Below are 25669 nucleotides of genomic sequence, written 5' to 3' on the forward strand. Positions count from 1 at the left end.
AGACTTAAGAATATTGTGGGAGTATTTTTGTATTTTCAAAATACTAATTACTTGTATTTTATTTAAATACATTTTTCACAACAGTATTTTGTATTTTATTTTGTTACATTTCATGAGCCAGTATTTGTAGTTTGTAACAAAATAGTTTTTGATGTATTTGTGCCCACCTCTGATTATGAATATAGGACTGACCTGAAGGAAATATCTAGCCTACTGTAAATGCAGGTACACTCGCTTTCTCGGTCTCATCCAGAAGTTGTTACTGGAAATGAAAATCAGCATTGTGATTATTTTTGTACACAAACTTAAAATAACCAAAAGACACGTAACAGTTAAACAGCGGACAGACACAGGCTAGTGCTGTATCTGAATAAGTCACGGCTGAAGGGCGTTGTTAGGCACGACGCGAATATGAAACATTGGCCGAGGTTCTCGGTTAAAGCCAGTGGGTATTAATGTCTGGCTATAATTGTTGTAGAAATTGTGTTACTAAGACCTTTGTACACCCAAATAGTTGAATTTCCAAAACAGCCTAATACATGAATGAACCTCATCGTCGATTATGGTCTAGTCTGAGTCTAACATCATAACTAACATGGTCAGGCTGGTTGTTTCCATGTTCTAATGCTGCGGCAGCTTCCAGCAAAAGCTCACTAACAGATTTCGCCATATCTCGTCGTCTCGATTACAATATAATCACATTTAAATAATTTTGTTTCACACATTAAACTCATGCGGGACGTCGATGACTTCGCTTTACAGAAGGCGTGTCTCAGCGCCGTTACTAGAATAAGCCACACCCACTCATTAACATAGAATTTGCATGCAGGTTGTCTTTGAAAATGAAAACGAAAATGAAAACTGTGAAATAAAAGAGGAATTAAAATGAAAACGAAAATTTACATTTGTATTTGAATTGTGTCACTATTATTGCGTGAGCGTTACTAAAGAGCATTGTAAAAACTGTATTTGTACTTTCTTTTTCACGTTTGGCTTTTCATTTTAATATTGGCAGTCTTGCCTCGAGACTGTAGTGAAAATGAAATGTGAAATCACCAATTGCATTTTATTTTTCAATTTGACAGGGATAATGCTGTGAAAATGAAATCATTTAATTTCATTCTCAATTTTGTCACATATTTTGCGTACTGTTTTCTGTAATGAAATTGTTAATCTGGTTTTAATTTTCATTTTAATCATTTAATTTATTTATTTAAATTTGGCAGAAAATGCCCTCCATACTGTTGAGCCCAATATACTAGTGAATCCTCAGATCTTGTGAGATTCACTTCTGATAAATACTGTTCCACTTCTACAGTAGCATCTGCTGTTGCACTTGAGCTCTTCTACTGTGATCAACCGTGCTATCCAGCAGATGCCAAAGGTCACCTAATAATAGAGGTACAAAGAAAAGAAAACTCAGTTAACAAAGGTTTCCCTTAAGAATCCCAGTTTTTTCAAATCTGGGATCCAATAATGTGATTACACTTATTGATTCTAAATGTACTGCGTGTTCCCTGACCCTCCGGACCAGGGTGTCACTCAGCTGCCTTGTTAAATTGGACTTGATGCCTTCTAACTTACTCGTAACAGCATGATTAAGCATCTTCATCAAAAGTATCAGTTTGGAGGCAGACTTTTTTCTCCAGAAAGCTCTACTGAAGCCTGACAGAAAGGGGGCAAAAACATGTAAAGCATCTTGGACTGCCTCATGCTCCAGGCCTCCTACTGGCTGTAGTCTTTAGCCTCTGGCCAAAGAATCCTCTGATGACGCAAAATGATGATTTATGCGTCATCAGAGGATTTTTTCCAGACAAAAAAATACATAAATCCCTCGTCTCAGGGGGATATGAGGGAGGAAAGCATGGTAATTCGAAAATACTACAGGTTTTCTACTGATACAAAGCTTAATGCTAAATCCTGAAGTATCCCTTTAATGTTATGATTCCAACCTGTGTTCCCCTGTCTTGTGTGTTCCTGGACGTTTATGTTATTTCCTGTCTTGCTCCACGTTTTGCAGTTGTTTAGGTTTAATGTTGATTTGTCTCCCCAGCTGTTTCTTATTAAGCACACCCCCTTGTTATCTTGTTAAGCTTGTCTGCCTGTGTATATATAGGCCTTTGTTTCACTTGTTCTCTGTCAGTCGTTGAATGGACGTTCCCTGGTTTGGTGTGTTCTCTCCTGTTCTGTGGTTTCATCAGTTAAGTTAATGACTTTAATAAATCTAACCCTACACGTGGATCCTCTGCCCAGTCTGCTTCTTTGCCTGACTAAAATGTTACACTTAACACATACAGTAAGACTGTACTATTATGCCATTATCCTTAAAGGTTAAAGAGCCTTAAAGAGGATCCTTCTGTCGTCAGCTAACCCTTGCAGTGGTAAAACATGGCCAAATATCAGGGAAAACAAACCTCGACAAACAACCCAAGAAATTCTGTTGGACTAAATCAATCCATCATCGAAATCTACTACAAGTATAACAATACTTGAAGTCAAACTGCTCTGATTTAAATGAGGAGGGTTCACATACTTTTAAGACCACCACAGCCAATAGAATTACAAAGAATTCTTCTTTATTTTTACATTTTTTGCACACACTCATCATCACTATGTTTGTGTATATGCAGAGATGTACATGCGCATAAAAGACTTTATTATCGGGAAAAATGCAGGTGAACTGTTTCAAAAGAAAAAAAAAAGAAGTCTTCCATTCTCCAAATTTGAACATAATATAAAACGTGTAAGGCTCACATGTTCAGATTGTTAAATGTCTAATAGCTGTTTGACTGAAAGACTTTGAATGTTTTAGAAAGTCACTGGTCGTCGTTCTTCAGTCTGACCACTGAAATCAGCAGGAATGTGGACTTATCAGCTTGATTTTTGTCAGAAATACAGAGCTTAGTGGCGTCCAAATGGAGCAACCTTTAGAATAACCTCTGATAGTAATAAATAAATGAATAACCGAATAACCCTGATCATTAAATTAGCTAATAACATTCTAACAAACAGACAAAAAACACAATATAGGCCAGACTGAAAGGTGGAATGTGAAATGCATTGTGTTTAAATGCCATAAAACCAAAGCTAAAGTAAACAGAATAAATGAATATCTCTGCAGATTCATATTTTTCACCCCATCCCCATTCCAGTCCCCTTGTGAAATACAAAGATAAAGTTCTGATATCATTCAAGAGCAGATTCAAATCTTATTGGTTTCTCTACACTTCAAACCATTGCTTAAATAGTTTCACATCTAGGTTTCTTCAAAATGTACGCTACTATTGAAATACTTTGGGATGGAAAAGAACTGAAAAGCGAGTCGATCCATCAGGTCAGCGCGGTATTGCATGGCATGCTCACTTTGATCAAGCGAGCCTCTCTTGTAGGCCTTTCCTACATAGACAAGCATCATACGGTGAGTGCATGTAAAATGTCTTCTGATGCCGTAAAGGACCTGGGAATGTCAGTCATGGAACGCCAGAACACAGCATGCATGGCTTTTAGCTGGGAATGTGCCACTGGAGTTCCCTTTGGACCCACAAACGAAACATGAATGGAGGTGAACTTTGGGTTAGTTGCTCTCCTCGGAGTCAAGCATGCATGCTAGCTGGATCTGCTTCTGCTTTCTGAGGAGGACTCCATCTGGACGCAGCTCGCCACCAACGGCCCAAGGGGAATTACTCGTTTAATGCGAGTAAGCTCATGCGTGGTCTTGACGCCCATGGCTCATTCAGAGCATTTAGTGCCTGCTAGTTTTGAGCGAGGAAGAACAAATAGTGAAGGAATGCCAATGTCGATAAAACGTCCTCATCTTTTGGTGACGGAACAATTACATGGAGATGTTGCTGTACAGTTGTTCGATTTCCATCTTGAAATACTCCTTCAACTCGGGTCTCTTGGCTTTTAAAGTGGGGGTCAGCAATCCGTTTTGTATGGAGAACATTTCTTTGTGAATGTGGATGTCTTTAACCTGAGAGGAGTCAAACAGAGGATAGTGAACTATTAAGGTTGTGTGTTTCATTGCACGGTCACTCTATATGCAGGCATTTCATGGTTGTGACCATTTTAAATGTGAAGCGTGACGTTCTGTGCAACTTCTGGCCTGTAATAACTACAGCACTGGCTCAGCGAGGGACTGCCGGTTTGTCCCGTTCTTCATATGTGGATTACTGAGCGCTCCAGATCCTGTATGGATCCGCTCTTGGGAGCAGGTTTAGTTCACCTAAACTATTCGATTTTTACCAGCTGAAAGAAACTGAAAGTCTGTCACACCAGTTATTGAAAATGAAAATAAAAATACTTTTAATATAATAATAATGATTTTAACTCATTTACACTTTTAAACAAGGTCATTAAATTGATGTTATTCTGCCAGCCAATCACAGCATTGCTGTTCATGGCCTAGAGTCTTTATAGATTTGCTCTTTAGAATGAACACAGTAATCTCAGACAACTGTGTTTGAAGAAGCACGATGAGCTAGAGATCAGGATGAGAAGATCTAGCACACGTCACATCATCTCAAGTGTGTTAAACGAGCAATGAAGAACGGGCCCTTGATTAAAAACTCCCATTAGTCCATCTGGTGCAGAAATGACACGCTTCACCTTTAAATGAGACTAAATATAAAATGTTTTCTAGTTAACTGAACCTAGTCCTAAAACATGTGTGACCACTTGAGCAACTAATGTTCATACTAAAGAGTCTTTAAGAAACAAACACCTGTGGTTTACTACTGTAGTTGTTAGCTACAGCATGCCAGTTTGCAAACGTACCTGTTCGAATGAATGGAGGCCACTAGCTTTTCCCAAACGCACCATGTCATCCAGAATGGCTTTCTTCAGGTCCTTTAGATAGACAAAACAGAGAATGGTCAGCAACTTGAATCCCAGGCAGCCGACACTATGTTGCTAACCCTAACCCAATGCACAAGAGATCAGGGTTCAGGTGAGCCTTACTTTATTTTCACACAGCTCGTCGAAGCATCCTTCAAATCCTTTCTTCTGAGCCCATGAGGGAAAGACCTCGGGATCCGGGACGATGATTCCCACCAGACACGACTGCACACACAATCGGTTAGCGTTAGCATCCGCAGCGCAGCTAACTCTTGAGACATTCAGGGTAATGCTGAGCGACTGACCTGCAGGCTGTCTCCGTGCACGTAGAGCTGAGACACGGGTTCACTGCGGATGTAGATGTTTTCTATTTTCTCTGGGGAAATATATTCTCCTTGCGCTAACTTAAAGATGTGCTTCTTCCTGTCGATGATCTTCAGGGTGCCGTTCTGAAGGACAGACAAATGGAAGGAGCTGTTGTTATTATCTGTCTGTCAGAGCAGCTCAACGGCCCAGCGGACACTAGATTTGACCCACATTTAACAGCAGTAAAGGAGAGCAGGGTTGGCTATGCAGAGTTAATGCCTTGATCCAGCACTCTGTATCATTAAAATAAGCCTATTCAATGCTGGTGTTCAAGAGACTATACACTAAACGCGTAATACGCATGTGCACGCCGTCAGCATTTTCACAGATTCGTGTTTTTCGTTTTTCAAACTTTTTCAAGGCTTGCATCTTGGAACCTATTTCAAGGTTTGCGTTCTCGAGCTCCAAACACTGTTGTTGTGCGGATGAGCGGCCGGAGCGCGTTAAGGGTTTTCTGTTAGAACGGTGTCGTGTTAGCGGCCGCTAAGTTAATAACTAATGATCTTTGCAACGGAAGTGAATCAATCAAACTAACTTTAGCTGGACAATAACTTTATTCTAGAGCTGCTGTAAAGCCTAAACAATCTCTGTTACTGTAATCTCCTATTATCACTGTAAAGCTGCTTTGAAACAATCTATATTGTTAAAAGCGCCATATAAATGAAGGTGACTCGACTTGACAAGAGAAATGCTGAGGAAATGAACGAGTCTCAAGTCAAGCAGTATCTAGACCGATATACAAAAAAATGCTAACATCTAAATGAATTGGTCCACATCACTGAGCCAACCTGTATACATTAATTTAAAGGGTTAAATCAGGTAGAAGTAGCTCTTTAACTCTTTCCCCGTCATTGAAAGAATCCGTGTTTTCAGTGTTATACGGTAGGGGGCGCTGTTACACATCTTCTGAAAGAGTACTGAATCTCCTGATCAAAACATTGCTGACACTCATGTTGTAGTCTTTGAAAAAAAAAAAAAAAGTAATTTACTCAGCTTTTTGTTCAAAATGTTGCTTATTTATGAAACCCACATTCAAGTGTTGATAAAAAAGAATGCATGAAGCTAGAATAAAATGTTTGTGCTCTGTTCTTTCTTTTGATATATTGCATGTTCAGATATTCATACAACAAAATATTCGGGGGGCCATGAATGCTTTATAAAAATGATAAAAAAACGCTGGCGGGGAAAGAGTTAAAGTCACGATGGGACAGCAGGACAGTCCTGTTCATCGTGGTCTCTTGTACACAAAGAAGAACAAAACGCATTCAGGCCGACATACCGGCAGCCATTTCCCGATGTCTCCGGTGTGAAGCCATCCATCTGAGTCCAGCGTCTCCGCAGTCCTCACAGGATCCTTCAGATAACCCTTGAAGACATTTGGGCCTTTCACACAAACCTAGAGCAAAAACAAAGAGAAGAATGATGGATGATGCTTAAATAATGGCATAATCTGTATTTGGTGAGAGAGAGCGACAAATGCATGGGGACATGACTGTCAATCAAGCCTCTGATGATGCAGTATGACTTTCTGTTACAGTCCCAGATAGCAACTTAGTGTTGGCCCAAATCCGGGCCACATCTGGCACATGTGGATTTCACTCATACCAGATCTGGGGCGAAAATATGTTGCTGTCTGGGGTATAACAGTGAATCAGATTGAATGCATTAATATTATGAACAGCAGCTACGATAATTATTTCCCATCTGCTTTTCTGTTGTTATCTCGGGACGTAAATACAGATTGTCAGCTCCAGTTTGTATCCCATGGAAACTACAGATGCCCCAAAACCCGTGCAGAGACGACTCGCCGCCTGTGAAGAGACGACTCGACGCCTGTGAAGAGACGACTCGACGCCTGTGAAGAGACGACTCGACGCCTGTGAAGAGACGACTCGACGCCTCTGAAGAGACGACTCGACGCCTGTGAAGAGACGACTCGACGCCTGTGAAGAGACGACTCGACGCCTCTGAAGAGACGACTCGACGCCTGTGAAGAGACGACTCGACGCCTGTGAAGAGACGACTCGACGCCTCTGAAGAGACGACTCGACGCCTCTGAAGAGACGACTCGACGCCTGTGAAGAGACGACTCGACGCCTGTGAAGAGACGACTCGACGCCTGTGAAGAGACGACTCGACGCCTCTGAAGAGACGACTCGACGCCTGTGAAGAGACGACTCGACGCCTGTGAAGAGACGACTCGACGCCTCTGAAGAGACGACTCGACGCCTCTGAAGAGACGACTCGACGCCTGTGAAGAGACGACTCGACGCCTCTGAAGAGACGACTCGACGCCTGTGAAGAGACGACTCGACGCTGGCAATATGTTTATGCCCTAAATTAATACATGATTAACTAACTGTATTTTTCTATGTACATTTCTGAAATGCACTTTCTGTAAACCTGCTTTGAAACAATATGTATTGTGAAAAGCGCTATACAAATAAATTTGAATTGAATTGAATGAAATAACATATGACTTCCTGTTACAGCACAACATATTACAGAATAACGTAAGACTTCCTGTTACATCATAACATATGACTTCCTGTTACAGCATAACATATTACAGAATAACGTATGACTTCCTGTTACAGCATAACGTATGACTTCCTGTTACGGCATAACGTATGACTTCCTGTTACGGCATAACGTATGACTTCCTGTTATAGAATAACGTATGACTTGCTGTTACAGAATAACGTATGACTTGCTAGAATAACGTATGACTTGTTGTTACGGTACAACGTATGACTTGTTGTTACGGTACAACGTATGACTTCCTGTTACAGAATAACATGTTACAGAGTAACATATTACAGAATAACATACAGTATGACTTCCTGTTACAGAATAACATATTACAGAATAACGTATGACTTCCGGTTACGGCATAACGTATGACTTCCTGTTACGGCATAACGTATGACTTGCTGTTACGGCATAACGTATGACTTCCTGTTACGGCATAACATATTACAGAATAACGTATGACTTCCGGTTACAGAATAACGTATGACTTCCTGTTACGGCATAACGTATGACTTCCTGTTACGGCATAACGTATGACTTCCTGTTACGGCATAACGTATGACTTCCTGTTACGGCATAACGTATGACTTCCTGTTATAGAATAACGTATGACTTCCTGTTATAGAATAACGTATGACTTGCTAGAATAACGTATGACTTCTTGTTACGGTACAACGTATGACTTCCTGTTACAGAATAATGTATGACTTCCTGTTACAGCATAACGTATGACTTCCTGTTACGGCATAATGTATGACTTCCTGTTACAGCATAACGTATGACTTCCTGTTACAGCATAACATATTACAGAATAACATATGACTTCCTGTTACAGAATAACATATGACTTGCTGTTACAGAATAACGTATGACTTGCTAGAATAACGTATGACTTGCTGTTACGGCATAACATATGACTTCCTTTTACAGTATAACTTATGACTTCCTATTACGGCATAACGTATAACTTCCTGTTACAGCATAACGTATGACTTCCTGTTACAGCATAACGTGTGACTTCCTGTTATGGTATAACGTATGACGTATGACTTCCTGTTACAGCAAAACGTATGACTTCCTGTTACGGCATAACGTATGACTTCCTGTTACAGCATAACGTATGACGGCATAACGTATGACTTCCTGTTACGGCATAACGTATGACTTCCTGTTACAGCATAACGTGTTGCGGCATAACGTATGGCTTCCTGTTACGGCATAACGTATGACGGCATAACGTATGACTTCCTGTTACGGCATAACTTATGACTTCCTGTTACGGTATAACGTATGGCTTCCTGTTACGGCATAACGTATGGCTTCCTGTCACGGCATAACGTATGACTTCCTGTTACGGCATAACGTATGACTTCCTGTTACGGCATAACGTATGACTTCCTGTTACGGCATAACGTATGACTTCCTGTTACAGCATAACGTGTTGCGGCATAACGTATGACTTCCTGTTACGGCATAACGTATGACGGCATAACGTATGACTTCCTGTTACGGCATAACGTATGACTTCCTGTTACAGCATAACGTGTTGCGGCATAACGTATGACTTCCTGTTACGGCATAACGTATGACTTCCTGTTGCAGCATAACGTATGACTTCCTGTTACGGCAAAACGTATGACTTCCTGTTACAGCACAACGTATGACTTCCTGTTACGGCATAACGTATGACTTCCTGTTACGGCATAACGTATGACTTCCTGTTACGGTATAACGTATGACTTCCTTTTACAGTATAACGTATGACTTCCTGTTACGGCATAACGTATGACTTCCTTTTACAGTATAACGTATGACTTCCTGTTACGGCATAACGTATGACTTCCTGTTACGGCATAACGTATGACTTCCTGTTACGGTATAACGTATGACTTCCTTTTACAGTATAACGTATGACTTCCTGTTACGGCATAACGTATGACTTCCTTTTACGGTATAACGTATGGCTTCCTGTCACGGCATAACGTATGACTTCCTGTTACGGCATAACGTATGACTTCCTGTTACGGCATAACGTATGACTTCCTGTTACGGCATAACGTATGACTTCCTGTTACGGTATAACGTATGACTTCCTTTTACAGTATAACGTATGACTTCCTGTTACGGCATAACGTATGACTTCCTTTTACAGTATAACGTATGACTTCCTGTTACGGCATAACGTATGACTTCCTGTTACGGCATAACGTATGACTTCCTGTTACGGCATAACGTATGACTTCCTTTTACAGTATAACGTATGACTTCCTGTTACGGCATAACGTATGGCTTCCTGTCACGGCATAACGTATGACTTCCTGTTACGGCATAACGTATGACTTCCTGTTACGGCATAACGTATGACTTCCTGTTACGGCATAACGTATGACTTCCTGTTACGGTATAACGTATGACTTCCTTTTACAGTATAACGTATGACTTCCTGTTACGGCATAACGTATGACTTCCTTTTACGGTATAACGTATGGCTTCCTGTTACGGCATAACGTATGGCTTCCTGTCACGGCATAACGTATGACTTCCTGTTACGGCATAACGTATGACTTCCTGTTACGGCATAACGTATGACTTCCTGTTACGGCATAACGTATGACTTCCTGTTACGGTATAACGTATGACTTCCTTTTACAGTATAACGTATGACTTCCTGTTACGGCATAACGTATGACTTCCTGTTACGGTATAACGTATGACTTCCTTTTACAGTATAACGTATGACTTCCTGTTACGGCATAACGTATGACTTCCTTTTACAGTATAACGTATGACTTCCTGTTACGGCATAACGTATGACTTCCTGTTACGGCATAACGTATGACTTCCTGTTACGGCATAACGTATGACTTCCTTTTACAGTATAACGTATGACTTCCTGTTACGGCATAACGTATGGCTTCCTGTCACGGCATAACGTATGACTTCCTGTTACGGCATAACGTATGACTTCCTGTTACGGCATAACGTATGACTTCCTGTTACGGCATAACGTATGACTTCCTGTTACGGCATAACGTATGACTTCCTGTTACGGTATAACGTATGACTTCCTTTTACAGTATAACGTATGACTTCCTGTTACGGCATAACGTATGACTTCCTTTTACAGTATAACGTATGACTTCCTGTTACGGCATAACGTATGACTTCCTGTTACGGCATAACGTATGACTTCCTGTTACAGCATAACGTGTTGCGGCATAACGTATGACTTCCTGTTACGGCATAACGTATGACTTCCTGTTACGGTATAACGTATGGCTTCCTGTTACGGCATAACGTATGACTTCCTGTTACGGCATAACGTATGGCTTCCTGTTACGGCATAACGTATGGCTTCCTGTTACGGCATAACGTATGACTTCCTGTTACGGTATAACGTATGGCTTCCTGTTACGGCATAACGTATGACTTCCTGTTACGGCATAACGTATGGCTTCCTGTTACGGCATAACGTATGGCTTCCTGTTACGGCATAACGTATGGCTTCCTGTTACGGCATAACGTATGACTTCCTTTTACAGTATAACGTATGACTTCCTTTTACAGTATAACGTATGACTTCCTGTTACGGCATAACGTATGACTTCCTTTTACAGTATAACGTATGACTTCCTGTTACGGCATAACGTATGACTTCCTGTTACGGCATAACGTATGACTTCCTGTTACAGCATAACGTGTTGCGGCATAACGTATGACTTCCTGTTACGGCATAACGTATGACTTCCTGTTACGGTATAACGTATGGCTTCCTGTTACGGCATAACGTATGACTTCCTGTTACGGCATAACGTATGGCTTCCTGTTACGGCATAACGTATGGCTTCCTGTTACGGCATAACGTATGACTTCCTGTTACGGCATAACGTATGGCTTCCTGTTACGGCATAACGTATGGCTTCCTGTTACGGCATAACGTATGACTTCCTGTTACGGCATAACGTATGACTTCCTTTTACAGTATAACGTATGACTTCCTTTTACAGTATAACGTATGACTTCCTTTTACAGTATAACGTATGACTTCCTGTTACGGCATAACGTATGACTTCCTTTTACAGTATAACGTATGACTTCCTGTTACGGCATAACGTATGACTTCCTGTTACGGCATAACGTATGACTTCCTGTTACAGCATAACGTGTTGCGGCATAACGTATGACTTCCTGTTACGGCATAACGTATGACTTCCTGTTACGGTATAACGTATGGCTTCCTGTTACGGCATAACGTATGACTTCCTGTTACGGCATAACGTATGGCTTCCTGTTACGGCATAACGTATGGCTTCCTGTTACGGCATAACGTATGACTTCCTGTTACGGTATAACGTATGGCTTCCTGTTACGGCATAACGTATGACTTCCTGTTACGGCATAACGTATGGCTTCCTGTTACGGCATAACGTATGGCTTCCTGTTACGGCATAACGTATGACTTCCTGTTACGGCATAACGTATGACTTCCTGTCACGGCATAACGTATGACTTACTGTTGCGGCATAACGTATGACTTCCTGTCACGGCATAACGTATGACTTACTGTTGCGGCATAACGTATGACTTCCTGTCACGGCATAACGTATGACTTCCTGTTACAGCATAACGTATGACTTCCTGTTACGACAAAACGTATGACTTCCTGTTACGGTATAACGTATGACTTCCTGTTATGGCAAAACGTATGACTTCCTGTTACGGCATAACGTATGACTTCCTGTCACGGCATAACGTATGACTTACTGTTGCGGCATAACGTATGACTTCCTGTCACGGCATAACGTATGACTTCCTGTCACGGCATAACGTATGACTTCCTGTTACGGCAAAACGTATGACTTCCTGTTACAGCATAACGTATGACTTCCTGTTACGACAAAACGTATGACTTCCTGTTACGGTATAACGTATGACTTCCTGTTATGGCAAAACGTATGACTTCCTGTTACGGCATAACGTATGACTTCCTGTTATGGCAAAACGTATGACTTCCTGTTACGGCATAACGTATGACTTCCTGTCACGGCATAACGTATGACTTACTGTTGCGGCATAACGTATGACTTCCTGTCACGGCATAACGTATGACTTCCTGTCACGGCATAACGTATGACTTCCTGTTACGGCAAAACGTATGACTTCCTGTTACAGCATAACGTATGACTTCCTGTTACGACAAAACGTATGACTTCCTGTTACGGTATAACGTATGACTTCCTGTTATGGCAAAACGTATGACTTCCTGTTACGGCATAACGTATGACTTCCTGTTATGGCAAAACGTATGACTTCCTGTTACGGCATAACGTATGACTTCCTGTCACGGCATAACGTATGACTTACTGTTGCGGCATAACGTATGACTTCCTGTTACGGCACAACGTATGACTTCCTGTTACAGCATAACGTATGACTTCCTGTTACGGCAAAACGTATGACTTCCTGTTACGGTATAACGTATGACTTCCTGTTATGGCAAAACGTATGACTTCCTGTTACGGCAAAACGTATGACTTCCTGTTACAGCATAACGTATGACTTCCTGTTACGACAAAACGTATGACTTCCTGTTACGGCAAAACGTATGACTTCCTGTTACAGCATAACGTATGACTTCCTGTTACGACAAAACGTATGACTTCCTGTTACGGTATAACGTATGACTTCCTGTTATGGCAAAACGTATGACTTCCTGTTACGGCATAACGTATGACTTCCTGTTATGGCAAAACGTATGACTTCCTGTTACGGCATAACGTATGACTTCCTGTCACGGCATAACGTATGACTTACTGTTGCGGCATAACGTATGACTTCCTGTTACGGCACAACGTATGACTTCCTGTTACAGCATAACGTATGACTTCCTGTTACGGCAAAACGTATGACTTCCTGTTACGGTATAACGTATGACTTCCTGTTATGGCAAAACGTATGACTTCCTGTCACGGTATAACGTATGACTTCCTGTCACGGCATAACGTATGACTTCCTGTTACGGCAAAACGTATGACTTCCTGTTACAGCATAACGTATGACTTCCTGTTACGGTATAACGTATGACTTCCTGTTACGGTATAACGTATGACTTCCTGTTATGGCAAAACGTATGACTTCCTGTTACGGCATAACGTATGACTTCCTGTCACGGCATAACGTATGACTTACTGTTGCGGCATAACGTATGACTTCCTGTTACGGCACAACGTATGACTTCCTGTTACAGCATAACGTATGACTTCCTGTTACGGCAAAACGTATGACTTCCTGTTACGGTATAACGTATGACTTCCTGTTATGGCAAAACGTATGACTTCCTGTTACGGCATAACGTATGACTTCCTGTCACGGCATAACGTATGACTTCCTGTTACGGCATAACGTATGACTTCCTGTCACGGCATAACGTATGACTTCCTGTTACGGCATAACGTATGACTTCCTGTAACAGAATAAAAAAATGACTTCCTGTTACAGTCTCTCCAGCCATGTGCTTCATCAACAGCACTATTCCAGAACACCATGGAATACAAATCTTTTATTTATTAAAAAAGAATGTGAAATAGCGTTGCTTTTGCAAGATATTTACATGCATTTTAATTTTTTTGTGACATTTATACTTGGATATTTTGACAGTTAGTTAAATGTAATAACCCCAGGAAAACAATATTTACAGTTCAGAAATTCATACTATTTGAAAGACATGATTGTACAGAGGTCTACTCAAGTCGTAAGGAACATTTGAACACCACATGATAGATCTGAACACTAAGAGTCCTACATTTCTCCAGACCAGGTAGATTTCTGTGTGAAGCAGCTTTCTAAAGACTTATCTTTGCCAGTGTGTGTTAAACTAAGCGTAGGCCACACAGACAGTGTTATAACAAACCTCGCCCTCTCCTTTAGCAGCGAAGTAGTTCTTCTCAGCCACATCCACCAGTTTAATGAGGTTACAGGGCAGCGGAGCTCCTACATGACCTGCAGAAAGACAAGACCTCAATCACTTCATCATGTCATCACATACAGGTCTGTGTGGAGGATTCAACAGATAATGACTGATTAGAGATAATGACTGAGAAACACAGAAGACAGTCTGTAACAGACGCACTCAAAGTGTAATGCAAAATCAAGCCACTGGAGGGAGAGCTTGCCACGCAGTTTCACAGTGGATGTAGAGACATGATATATTTCTCACTGCTACACAGTATTCACCCTGACTGGATCATCTTGAGCATTAAATGGCTAGTTATCAGTAACTGGGGAGTAACTGCTGGCTCAGTCCAGTGTAAAGGAACGGTTTTCATTCATACACATGCAGGAGACAGAAACACAGGATTTCACTGCGTTCCAAAGGTCAAGTTCGGTGAACTCTTCCCTGCGGATCCGTGTCACGTGACCAATGGAAGATCAATTTGTCATGCCGTGACCACGGTAAAGCCTAGTAGATTTTATATTTTTACATTTTGTATGTATAAAAAAGATGCTGCAGAGTGTGACGTCACACTATGACCATCTGTAGAAATAGACATTACATCTAGTGAAGGGCAACAGCTGTCAGTAATGCTGAATCACAAGCATGCGTGTGCTTATGGTTTTAATCATGGAGTAAAGAGCTATTCCAAGTGAACCGTTACTCTAGAATCAGTCAGTAACGGACTCTTTTAACATCTCCGGGAGACAACGGCAAATATAATGTCTGTATTACCGTTTGCTTCAGTAGCAAAAGAGAAAAACCATGATAGCCTTTCCATGACTTTCCAAAAGAGGTGGAAAATATTGAGAGATTGATGATGTTGGTCAGAAGAGAGAAAGATGTGTTAGATTGTGTTAGAAACACAACATGTTCTATAATTTACTGCCAAGGTAATGTAAGACAAAGTATAGCGTTACAAATGAAAGTATGATAAACTTTACTAGAGCTACGATGTTGACAACTGTGAAATGAGTCCCAGTCTGTGAAAAGGTCCATTAATCATCATTTGTTAAAAGAGTGTTTTTCTGTTTTGTGTCTTTCTAATACACTGTAATCACACCACACTGAAGAAATGACTTAAATACTCAAATTCATCACATCCAAATGTATTAGTTTTTCTCAAATTATATTTATGGTTTGATTCAAACCTTACATTTTGATTTACTGTTAATAATAAATAAGTTTATATGTACAGTACTGTGCAAAAGTCTTAGGCATGTTAATATCAAAACATGTGGTTTTAAGTCAGTTATTTATATCTTTTGCTGTAGTGTGTCAGTAGGAAATATCAGTTTACATTTCCAAACATTATTTTTGCCATTAATTGTAATAATCCAGTGAGATTTGTGTCTGCACAAGGAGTCTGACAGCAGCCGGTCTGATCTGATCTCACCATCATCGAGTCCGTCTGTGATTACATGAAGAAACAGAAGAAACTGAGACAGACTAAATCCAGAAGAACTGCGGGAACGTCTCCGAGACGCTTGAAGAAAACCTTCCTGCAAAGCTACCTGAAAAACTATGCGCAGATGTACCTGGACAACAGCCGCTTTAAACGCAAAGGGTCGTTATACCAAATATTGATTTAAATTAGTTAATAGAAGTTAAATCATAAATTCAATTTGTGATTTTATTTTTGAAAGCATTCTCACTTTGCAGCATTTTAACACAAGTGCCAGTGCTTTTCACAGTACTGTAGCTTTGCAGGAAGGTTTCTTCAAGCATCTTGGAGACGTTCCCGCAGTTCTTCTAGATTATTACAATTAATGGCAAAAAAGAATGTTGGAAATGTAAACTGATATTTCCTACTGACACACTACAGCAAAAGATATAAATAACTGACTTAAAACCTTTTTTTTTTTTGGGGGGGGGGGGGGGGGGGGGTATTTACATGCCTAAGACTTCTGCACAGTAATGCATTTTGTTAGTAAATGTTTAGTTTAGACTGTAATGGTTATTGAGATGTCTTTTTAAAACATGTTTATCTCTGCAGTAAAGCGAGCCGGAATGTGTTCTCTGCTTTCAAGCCAAGATACTACTTAAACAAACTTTTATGCTTTAAGACAAACTGAACTGTTTAAAGGGTGATTCTGGATGAGGCCAGTATAAAGGCATGTGCTGGATGTCATGAGCGAGCGATAGTCTCACCGGATGTCCAGTCTCCAGGCGTAGTGAAGGTGCATCCAGCGGTGCACTCCGTCTGTCCGTACGCCTCGTACACCTGCAGACACACAGCTGAGATGAGCTCAGACACACAGGAGATCTACAGACACAGCTGAGATGAGCTCAGACACACAGGAGATCTACAGACACAGCTGAGATGAGCTCAGACACACAGGAGCGCTACGCTACAGATGCCCGCTTTCGCCTCACCTGACAGCCCAGCACCGCTCTCAGGAAGCTCAGGACGGACGGGGAAGCCGGAGCCGCTCCAGTGATGATCATCCTCAGCCTGCCGCCCAGACTGGCCTGTAAGGAGACACAGCACGCAGTCAAACAGCAGCGCGGCTTCGGCCCCGTGTCTCACCGGCTCTGCGTCACGCACCTGGATCTTGTGGAAGAAGATCTTGTCCCAGACGCTGTCGCAGCGGATGACGCCGCGGCTAACCTCTGAACCTTTTCTCTTGGCCGCGAAGTTCAGCAGCCAGCGCTTGACGGAGTTATTGGCCTGACTGAAGATCTGAACGACAGCAGACACGCTTCAACAGTTACATGGGGAATACATGTGGCTGAAGAATAGATTTCATTAAATGATTACAGCAGAATTGAATTCTGTTTATCACTGTGAAGCTGTTCTGAAACAATCTGCAATGTGTAAAGCACTGTATAAATAAAGCTGAGTTGACTTGATTACTGCATAAAATATCGTAGTCCTCACATGTAAACTCATGTTCGAACATGAGTTATGCTTCTCGTGATCTTAAAAAGGCCTCTACTTTAGTTTAACTTGTATTTTAAAAACGAATAGTGTTTAGATAAAGAGAGTCTGTCATCAGAATGATTTTGTTTAATTCCCTCCAGTAGCGTCTCACTGTCACGATCAGCTTGTGTAAACACACACGAAGATGAAGATTAAGATGAAGATGAGAGTGAGCAGGTAATCTTTAATAATCCACACAGGTTAAGTCCAACATAGAGTTAAGCGATCCAACACAACCATAGTATAGATGAGACCAGACAAAGACACAAGCAGAACTGAACTTAAATAGTGAGAGGATAGTGAGATGATTAATTAGTGCGCAGCTGAAACTAATGAGTGTCCATGACAACCAACCAACTAAGGCTGCGTTTACACTTGGCATTAACATGCGATCACTGAGATCCGATCAAGCAGATCGGACCATAAGCCAATCAGGACACGGTGCGTTTACACCTGTCCACATCAGCTTCTGTATCTGGACAACAGATCGGATCTCGCAAAAGAAAAGAAAAAAAGGATGGATCCGGTGCAAAGTCGACCTGAAGTGGTGGGTTTTCTTTTAAAAACAGTTTTCAGTTGGAGGACATTTTACAAATCTTGCAAAATGAGGAGGAGGAAGAGGCTGCAAGTACTAAATATAGCTGCAAGCAGCAAATAACGGGGTTCAAGCATTTAAGACCTTCATGCCAACTATGCTGTTGGGGTCTAGGCCAAAACGAAATGATGGAGAATACGCAAATTATATAAATCTATAGTACCATTGCACCCTAATTCTTTGGAGAAAAAAAAATGGTTTTAAACATCTGTTTATCAGCTAATGCTTAATGCTAATTGATGGAGTTTTTTCGGTTCCTTGCCACTGTTGCCTTTGGCTTGCTCAGTTGGGGATATTTTGGGGATATTTAATTTTATTCTATCAATCAATAAATTCCACTAGAAACAAACCTTGTTGTATTATTTTATTTTAATTTAATACTGTGAAGCTGCTTTGATACAATCTGTATTGTGAAAAGCGCTATACAAATATACTTGATTTGATTTGATTTAATGCTGGATAATGATAAAGATTAGATTAAAAAGATGTATTGTCCCTCTTGTGGACAACAGTAGTATTAAAGGCTTCATCTTCAGTTTAAATGTTTGATAGAATGTACTGTGAGCCCTCTGAGCATCAGAAATCCTTGAAACCTGGCACGTTTCTTCAAAATCAGTTGTACTCCATTTCTACACAGTTTTGTGAAGTTTCTACTTTGTGCACACAATATATAGACATGTTACTCACAATGGGCCATACCAGAAATATATTTAAAAAATTGTATCTGCTAAAAGGTTTCATCGATCGAAATCCTTTTGACAACTTTTTGCCGTGAGGGTCCCCAGATGATGCATGTGAAGTTTCGAGCAAATCGGACAAATGGCCTATGAGGAGTTCGAAAAAGTAGAGTTTTCAAATAATCTAAAATATTTAACAAATTATCTGATTGACAGCAGTGATTCTTGAGGCAAAGTTGTCCAGAATGAGGAGATCTATCAAATGATATGTATATTGTGTGGGTGTGTGAAACACCACGTGATTACAGAGCCATAAAACTCGTTAGCGCCATCTAGTGGCCGATTTCTTTCAAAATTCTTACAGACCTCTAGTGCCATGAGTTGAACATGCCCACCATGTTTTGTTCTGATCAACCTTCGGTAACCTTGTCTAATAGGTGCTCAGACTTCACTGGATAATGGCGGCCATGTTTTTCGAGATACGCCAATGTCCTCATAGAAAGGCATGGCACCCTGGACAAAGACACTGCAAGCCCATTTTCAAGTCAATCAGACTAACGGTAGCGTAGTTATAGCTGTTTTATGCCTTTTTCGTATTATAGCGCCACCAAGTGGTGAATCGCTGCAGATTTTTTTGTGTGACCACAAAATGAGCTCGTACATGAGTATAACAAGTTTGGTGAAAATATCTCAATGCTTTCAAGAGTTATAGCCATTTTAGTGAAAGTGGCCCCGCCTACTTTGAACGTTTTGGCGTCCCATGGCGAGCGTGAATCACCGATCGTAATTCTTTTGACAACATTTTGCCATGAGGGTCCCTTGATGAAGCATGTCAAGTTTCAAGTGAATTTGACAAATGGCGTGCTTGAACCCCTAATAATAAAAATCTTTACAATTACAATAGGTTTTCAGCACTTCGTGCTTGAGCCTCTAATAATGTGGATGGCGCAATGGAAACGGTACAGAGAAACGTCAGGGTCCGAGAGCTGTGGTTGGAAAAATGCGTGTTCTTTACAGAAAATGAAGGGTTCTGCAACTTTCGGGTGCGAAGGCAAACATTTCAGTATATTTGCGATGTACTTCACACTCGACTGTATCGCAAAACCACACTCAGTTCTGGAGAAGAGGGGGAATAATGACAGTGGGGGGTTTGTGTGACGTCCACCTGTGAATGCAGACACGATGGCTGGATTGCGTTAACATTACACTGAGATCCGATCACAATGTGTCCTCGACTCCCTCCGAACCAGGACACACTGATCGGAGAACATTCCCATCAGAAGCGCGTATACACTGGTCTTTATATGTGTATGTGGACAACATCGGGTACAGGTCGCATGTTAATGCCAAGTGTAAACGCAGCCTAAGAAAACACGGCTCTGACTGAAAACAAGAGTCCATGTGGTGTGAGAGTCTGACACTCACACGAGTGTGTTCCCAAACACCAGCATCCCAACGCAAGAGAACATGATAGCGTTAATTGTGTTTTGTCTGACGCTCTGAGACAAACTCATTTATGACGGAGCGAAAGAAAGCCAGATTGCAGAAACTAGTTTATTACTGATATTTTGTGCCAGGAAGTGATGATTTTGTTCTCTTGAACTCATGGGATGGAAATGCTGCTTTATTCAAAAAAGTTTCATGCCATATTCCAATTTTGCAAGTTAAATTCCCAACTTTGAATGGAAGCATCACTACTGTGTCTTCAGCAAGAGCTGGACTGACCCTGAGGGACGGAGAGGCTTCATGACCTGCGCTGTTTGCTGTTAATAAAAAAATAATCTAATCGAAATCAACTGGTTTTAATCAAGTCAAAAATAGTATTTAACATCACTTAAATCAGGTATAAACATCTCTTTCCACAATGCAGAATGCTGTGCTATATGCATTATAGTGAAGAACGGATAGGGCATCTCTTTGTGAATGTGTCTGATCGGTGCGACGGCTCACCTTGTCATACATGCGGTTCAGGAGACGCGGCACCACGGGAAATATCGTGGGTCTGAGAGCCTTCATGTCGTCAGGAAGAAGACGGATATCGCCTTGGAAAAAGCCAATCCTCCCGCCATGGCAGATCACCACGGACTGGAATGAAGGGAACATGAGACAAGACGTATTCAGAAATATTATCAAATTGACTGCACTTAGAACAAAACCTGAACTGAATAAAGACGCAGTATTACAGATGAAATTAAACTGGTCTCATAATTAATGAATTTTGCAACATTAACACTGTTAAAGTTCCTGTTAATGAAGCTGCTTTGAAACGATCTGCACTGCATAAAGTGCTGTAGGAATGAAGCCTTCATGCACTGGTTGTGTTGGTCTGGTGTTGTGTTGATTTCATCTAACTGTAGAGTTTACCACGACTGAAACACAACTCAATACTTCTGTGTGAAACACAACAACCTCCACACACTTCAGACCTTTCTTTAGCTCCCTACACGGCTGTCACACTCCACAGAAGAGCAGAGAGAAAACAGCAGTGGTTTTAGATCATTCCAGCTGTGTTAAAGCAGTGAGGAACTCAACTCTGCGGCTCTTTTAAGAGATTGAGATCAGTGGGTCACATTAGGCCATGGCCATGAAGCGCCTGGGAAAGAGGAAGTGCACACTTGTCCAGTGTGTGTGTGTGTAGGTGTGGTTGCATGTCCTTGTTAGTGCTCACGGTCGGCCCACTGCCAGACTGTAACCTGATCCAGCAGAAGAGCTGAGGACGTGTGTGTTTCTCATTGGATGAGCAGTGTTGAGCTCCTGCAGTGTAAAGAGCATCTTCTCACGCGGGTCTCACCTCAATCAACCTCTCGAACATGTGAGCAAGAGGCAGGAAGGAAATGAGAACGTCGTCTTGATTCGGAAAGATGACTTTCTGCAGACAGACACACAGAGAGGCTGCGGTTAGTCAGATCGCTGTCTGCCGACACACTTCAGCAGTCACTCATGTTTACAGAAATCACTCACATCTGTCACTTTCAGAAAGCCAGCAAAGTCTGCGACAACGTTGCCGTGGGTCAGCATCACTCCCTTCGGATCTCCTGCAACACACACACACACGCACACACACACACACACACACACACTTTATAAACAGGAGAATAACAGTAATGTTGTGAAGTTAAGATAATACTGTCAGTACTGAGCTCAGTGTTGTCTTTTCGGCAGTGATGTCAGTCTTTCAATCGCCTGCTGATTTTCATATTTGTAGTTTTATTATAGCAGAAAGGCTGTAATGCTTTATAGTATCATTCAGATACAGTGTTTGGTCACACTGCAGGTGTCTTTATGAGCTTATTGTGTTGAAAACACTTGGATCAACACCATCTCAGCCATTCAGAACCATTTTACGTTTTGTTTATTGGTGGCTAATTCGCTCGATCTGTTCCATGGGTTTAAAGGGAGGTCCTTCATCATGAGTTTCTTTTAAAAATCATATTTTTTGTTCAATTCAAATCGTAGGAATTGATTGGAATTCCCCAGCTGGTACAATAGTAGCGTTCCCGTGAGGTCGGGTTGGGTGGATATGGGTAAGTCAGGACAGTTTTAGTTTTAGTCATTTTAAACTAAATGAAAATGAGAAATGTTTCCTTGGCAACTAGCTGAAAGAGTTTAAGGTTTTTATATTTTAGTTTAGTTTAGTTTAGTTTAGTTTAGTTTAGGTCAGTTTAGGTTAGGGTTAGGGTTAGATTAGGTTAGGTTATGTTATATTATGTTATGTTAGGTCAGGTTAGGGTTAACCAGTGGCAGAAGAGAATGTGGATCTGCGTTGACTCACCTGTGGTTCCACTGGGTTAGGGTTAGGGTAGGTTAGGTCAGGTTAGGCTTTTGAAGGGTTTAGGGTTAGGGTTAGGGTTAGGGTTAGGTTAGGTTAGGTTAGGCTAGGTTAGGTCAGGTTATGGTTAACCTGTGGCAGAAGAGAATGTGGATCTGCATTGACTCACCTGTGGTTCCACTGGGTTAGGGTTAGGGTAGGTTAGGTTAGGTTAGGTCAGTTTAGGTTAGGTTAGGTCAGGTTAGGGTTAACCAGTGGCAGAAGAGAATGTGGATCTGCATTGACTCACCTGTGGTTCCACTGGTGAAGCAGACGATGGACAGGTCATCTGGTGCCGGCGGCTACGAGAACACATTAAACTGTTACTGGACACATCTAGCTAGTGCTCAACAAGATCAATGTCAATGAAGTGCACAGATCAAAATACTGAAGCGCTAATGAGAGGATCGCCCTGGTCTGTTTAAGTCCGACACACAAGCAACTTTACACTGGCATTCATGCATTATGCATTTAACATTTTTAACACACAATACAACAACAAAAAGAAACGTGAGGGCAGGTAAGGGTGTCTTCAGACGTGAGTGTAGTACCACTCCTGACCTCGAGGGGCAGACTATCCCAGACTATCCCAGAGAGTACAGAGACTTTAGGAGAGTTAGCACTCATCTACCACATGACCTCAGAGGCCTTCCTATCTGATTAATCTAGCAATAAATCAAATGAAAGGAAAACGAAATATGAGGAAAAATATGTGAGCAGTGGACAGATGATGTTGGGCAGCAGGTGTCACCTGACTCATGTATATTACATGACAATAAAAACAAGAATAGAAGTGACATCAAAAAGAAATGTTTTCATAATGACTACTTTTTTCATACTATATTTTTATATATAACATTTGTAGGATGTTTGTAAGACAAATCTTATAACAAATCTATTGGTTAAAGTTGTCATAATCTGTTCCAGTTTGGACTATTAGGCTGTTTTCAGACTGCAGCAAATCAGATCTTTTCTGGCAGACTGTCCGCAAATAAGATTTGTTTGTCCAGACATAACTAACTTATGTGCATGGGTAGCTTTGGTAAGAACGCAGGCGTACACACGTATGTGACGAGACTTTCAGGACGGATGCAGGACAAACAGAGCTGCATCAACTCGCTCTTCAGATAGGTGCCCTGTCGAGTCTAGTTTTGCCGTTATCATTGTGTGTCGCATTAAGAGTGAGACAAGAGACAATTTGAAATCCAATTTGATCAGCCAGAGCGCCCAGACTGAGATGCATCTGTAAAAATCTGATTGGAATCGCATTTCAAATCACCTCCTAATGTGATTTGTATCAAATTTCATGTGTTTTTTTTTTGTCCTCCAGACTTTCAAAAACCCATCTGGATTTTTCTGGCTGTCTGAACATGCCTTAATGTATGCTCCTTATTTTCATGTGATTCCTTTTCTGTTTCCTGTGTTCGTTTCAGCAGTTGGTTGTCATGGAGACTAATTATGTGGCGCACCTGTTTCTTGTTGAGTTGTGTATTTAAGCCCTTAGGTTGGTTCAGTCTCTGATCAGTGTTGTCTTTATGCGGTGTAAAGATTTTGTGGTTCTTCCTCTCTGGATTATCCTGCTTTTTTTATTATGTTTAATAAAGTGTTAAAGCTACAGTAATTTTTTCATCAACCTACACTGTAAAAAGTGCTAACCTGCAATTGTTACCATTAAGAGCTATGTCTACCTGATTTAATTGATGGTATAAAGTAATGTATTCAGGTTGATTCTGTTTTTGACTTTAGTTCAGCGAAATTGTACCATGTTTCAGTGAAGAGTGATCAGTTTATTCATCCAAACACTGGTAGAGAAGTGATAGTTCCTCACTCACCACTGGTTTCCTGTAGTGATCTCGACCCATAGCCTGGAAACAACAATAAGATTTTAACCAACATCATTCTGTGCTCTTCTTCAAGCAACAGCATCAATACAGTTTGCCCACATTGTTCATGTTATTCATCTCCACACTCTGACAGGAAACAGGCGTTTAGTGAACATAGGTTGGTCACGGCTGGTTTGAATGCGGTTGTTTGCAGCAAATGTAAAGAGTCTGTACTGCAAGCTGAAGCCTGTCTCGATGAAACCGCATTCTGGAATGCTTTCTTCCTTTGACAGATTGTCCTGATATACTACCAAGGAAGTCTGCAGTGCTGAAAACAACCCTCAAATATGAACCATGGCCACGTCCCTCTGTTGAACTCAATGATTCCTTATGGGACAACCAACAGACAATGTTGGAGGAAGTTACTGTTAAAAGTAATGCATTACAATATTGCGTTACTCCCTAAAAAGGAACTAATAATGTTACTTACTTAATGTTAATAATTACTTAATTATGTTACTTACTTTCTATGAAAAGTAATTGCGTTTTATTTTTTCTCACCTGGGATAGGTTTGCTTTTTAAATAACAACAAATCATTTTTTTGTCAAATGTAAAGGCCCTTTCACAGCAGAAGTGGAGTGAATAAGCTTCAGGCTGAATGAAGCGCAGATTCACTCCTCTACAGTAGAGGGCGCCGCTCAAACCTTTCAGCCGCTGCAGTTCTGGACCACAGAAGAAGAACGTTCAACACTCTTACTTCAGCAATAAAAACAGATGGAAATGAAGCACAAATGGGACATTTATCTCAAGTGAGTTGAATTGGATCACTGGAGGTCAGCAGCAAAGACATTAAATACATAAAGTATATTTGTGTTAAGTATATTTGTGTTACTTAACATATTTAAAGGGATACTTCAGGATTTAGCATTAAGCTTTGTATTAGTAGAAAACCTGTAGTATTTTCGAATTACCATGCTTTCCACCCTCATATCCCCCTGAGATGAGAGATTTATGTATTTTTTGTCTGGAAAAAATCCTCCAATGACGCAAAAATCGTCATTTTGCGTCATCGGAGGATTTTTTGGCCAGAGGCGAGAGACTACAGCCAGTAGGAGGA

The 25669-nt window shown here is 41.1% G+C and overlaps 1 protein-coding gene across 2 annotated transcripts in view; it reads right to left on the reverse strand.

Moving 5' to 3' along the window:
• Positions 1-2554: 2554 nt before the first annotated feature.
• The window catches only part of acsl6 (acyl-CoA synthetase long chain family member 6), a 48470-nt gene continuing 25355 nt past the window's right edge, over positions 2555-25669 (reverse strand). For both annotated transcript variants that reach the window (XM_084137631.1, XM_084137632.1), the window contains exons 8-21: positions 24561-24593; positions 22979-23030; positions 21882-21955; positions 21712-21789; positions 20871-21005; positions 17274-17408; positions 17102-17197; positions 16877-16949; positions 14645-14733; positions 6482-6598; positions 5142-5285; positions 4960-5061; positions 4777-4848; positions 2555-3973 (exon numbers count right to left, since the gene is read on the reverse strand). In XM_084137631.1, coding sequence (XP_083993757.1) covers positions 3833-3973; positions 4777-4848; positions 4960-5061; positions 5142-5285; positions 6482-6598; positions 14645-14733; positions 16877-16949; positions 17102-17197; positions 17274-17408; positions 20871-21005; positions 21712-21789; positions 21882-21955; positions 22979-23030; positions 24561-24593 — 1341 coding nt within the window. In that variant the 3' untranslated portion in view covers positions 2555-3832. The remainder of the gene's footprint in view (positions 3974-4776; positions 4849-4959; positions 5062-5141; positions 5286-6481; positions 6599-14644; positions 14734-16876; positions 16950-17101; positions 17198-17273; positions 17409-20870; positions 21006-21711; positions 21790-21881; positions 21956-22978; positions 23031-24560; positions 24594-25669) is intronic.

The sequence above is a fragment of the Abramis brama genome, assembly GCF_963993115.1.
Source record: "Abramis brama genome assembly, chromosome: 15".
NCBI classification, from domain to species: Eukaryota; Metazoa; Chordata; class Actinopteri; order Cypriniformes; family Leuciscidae; genus Abramis; species Abramis brama.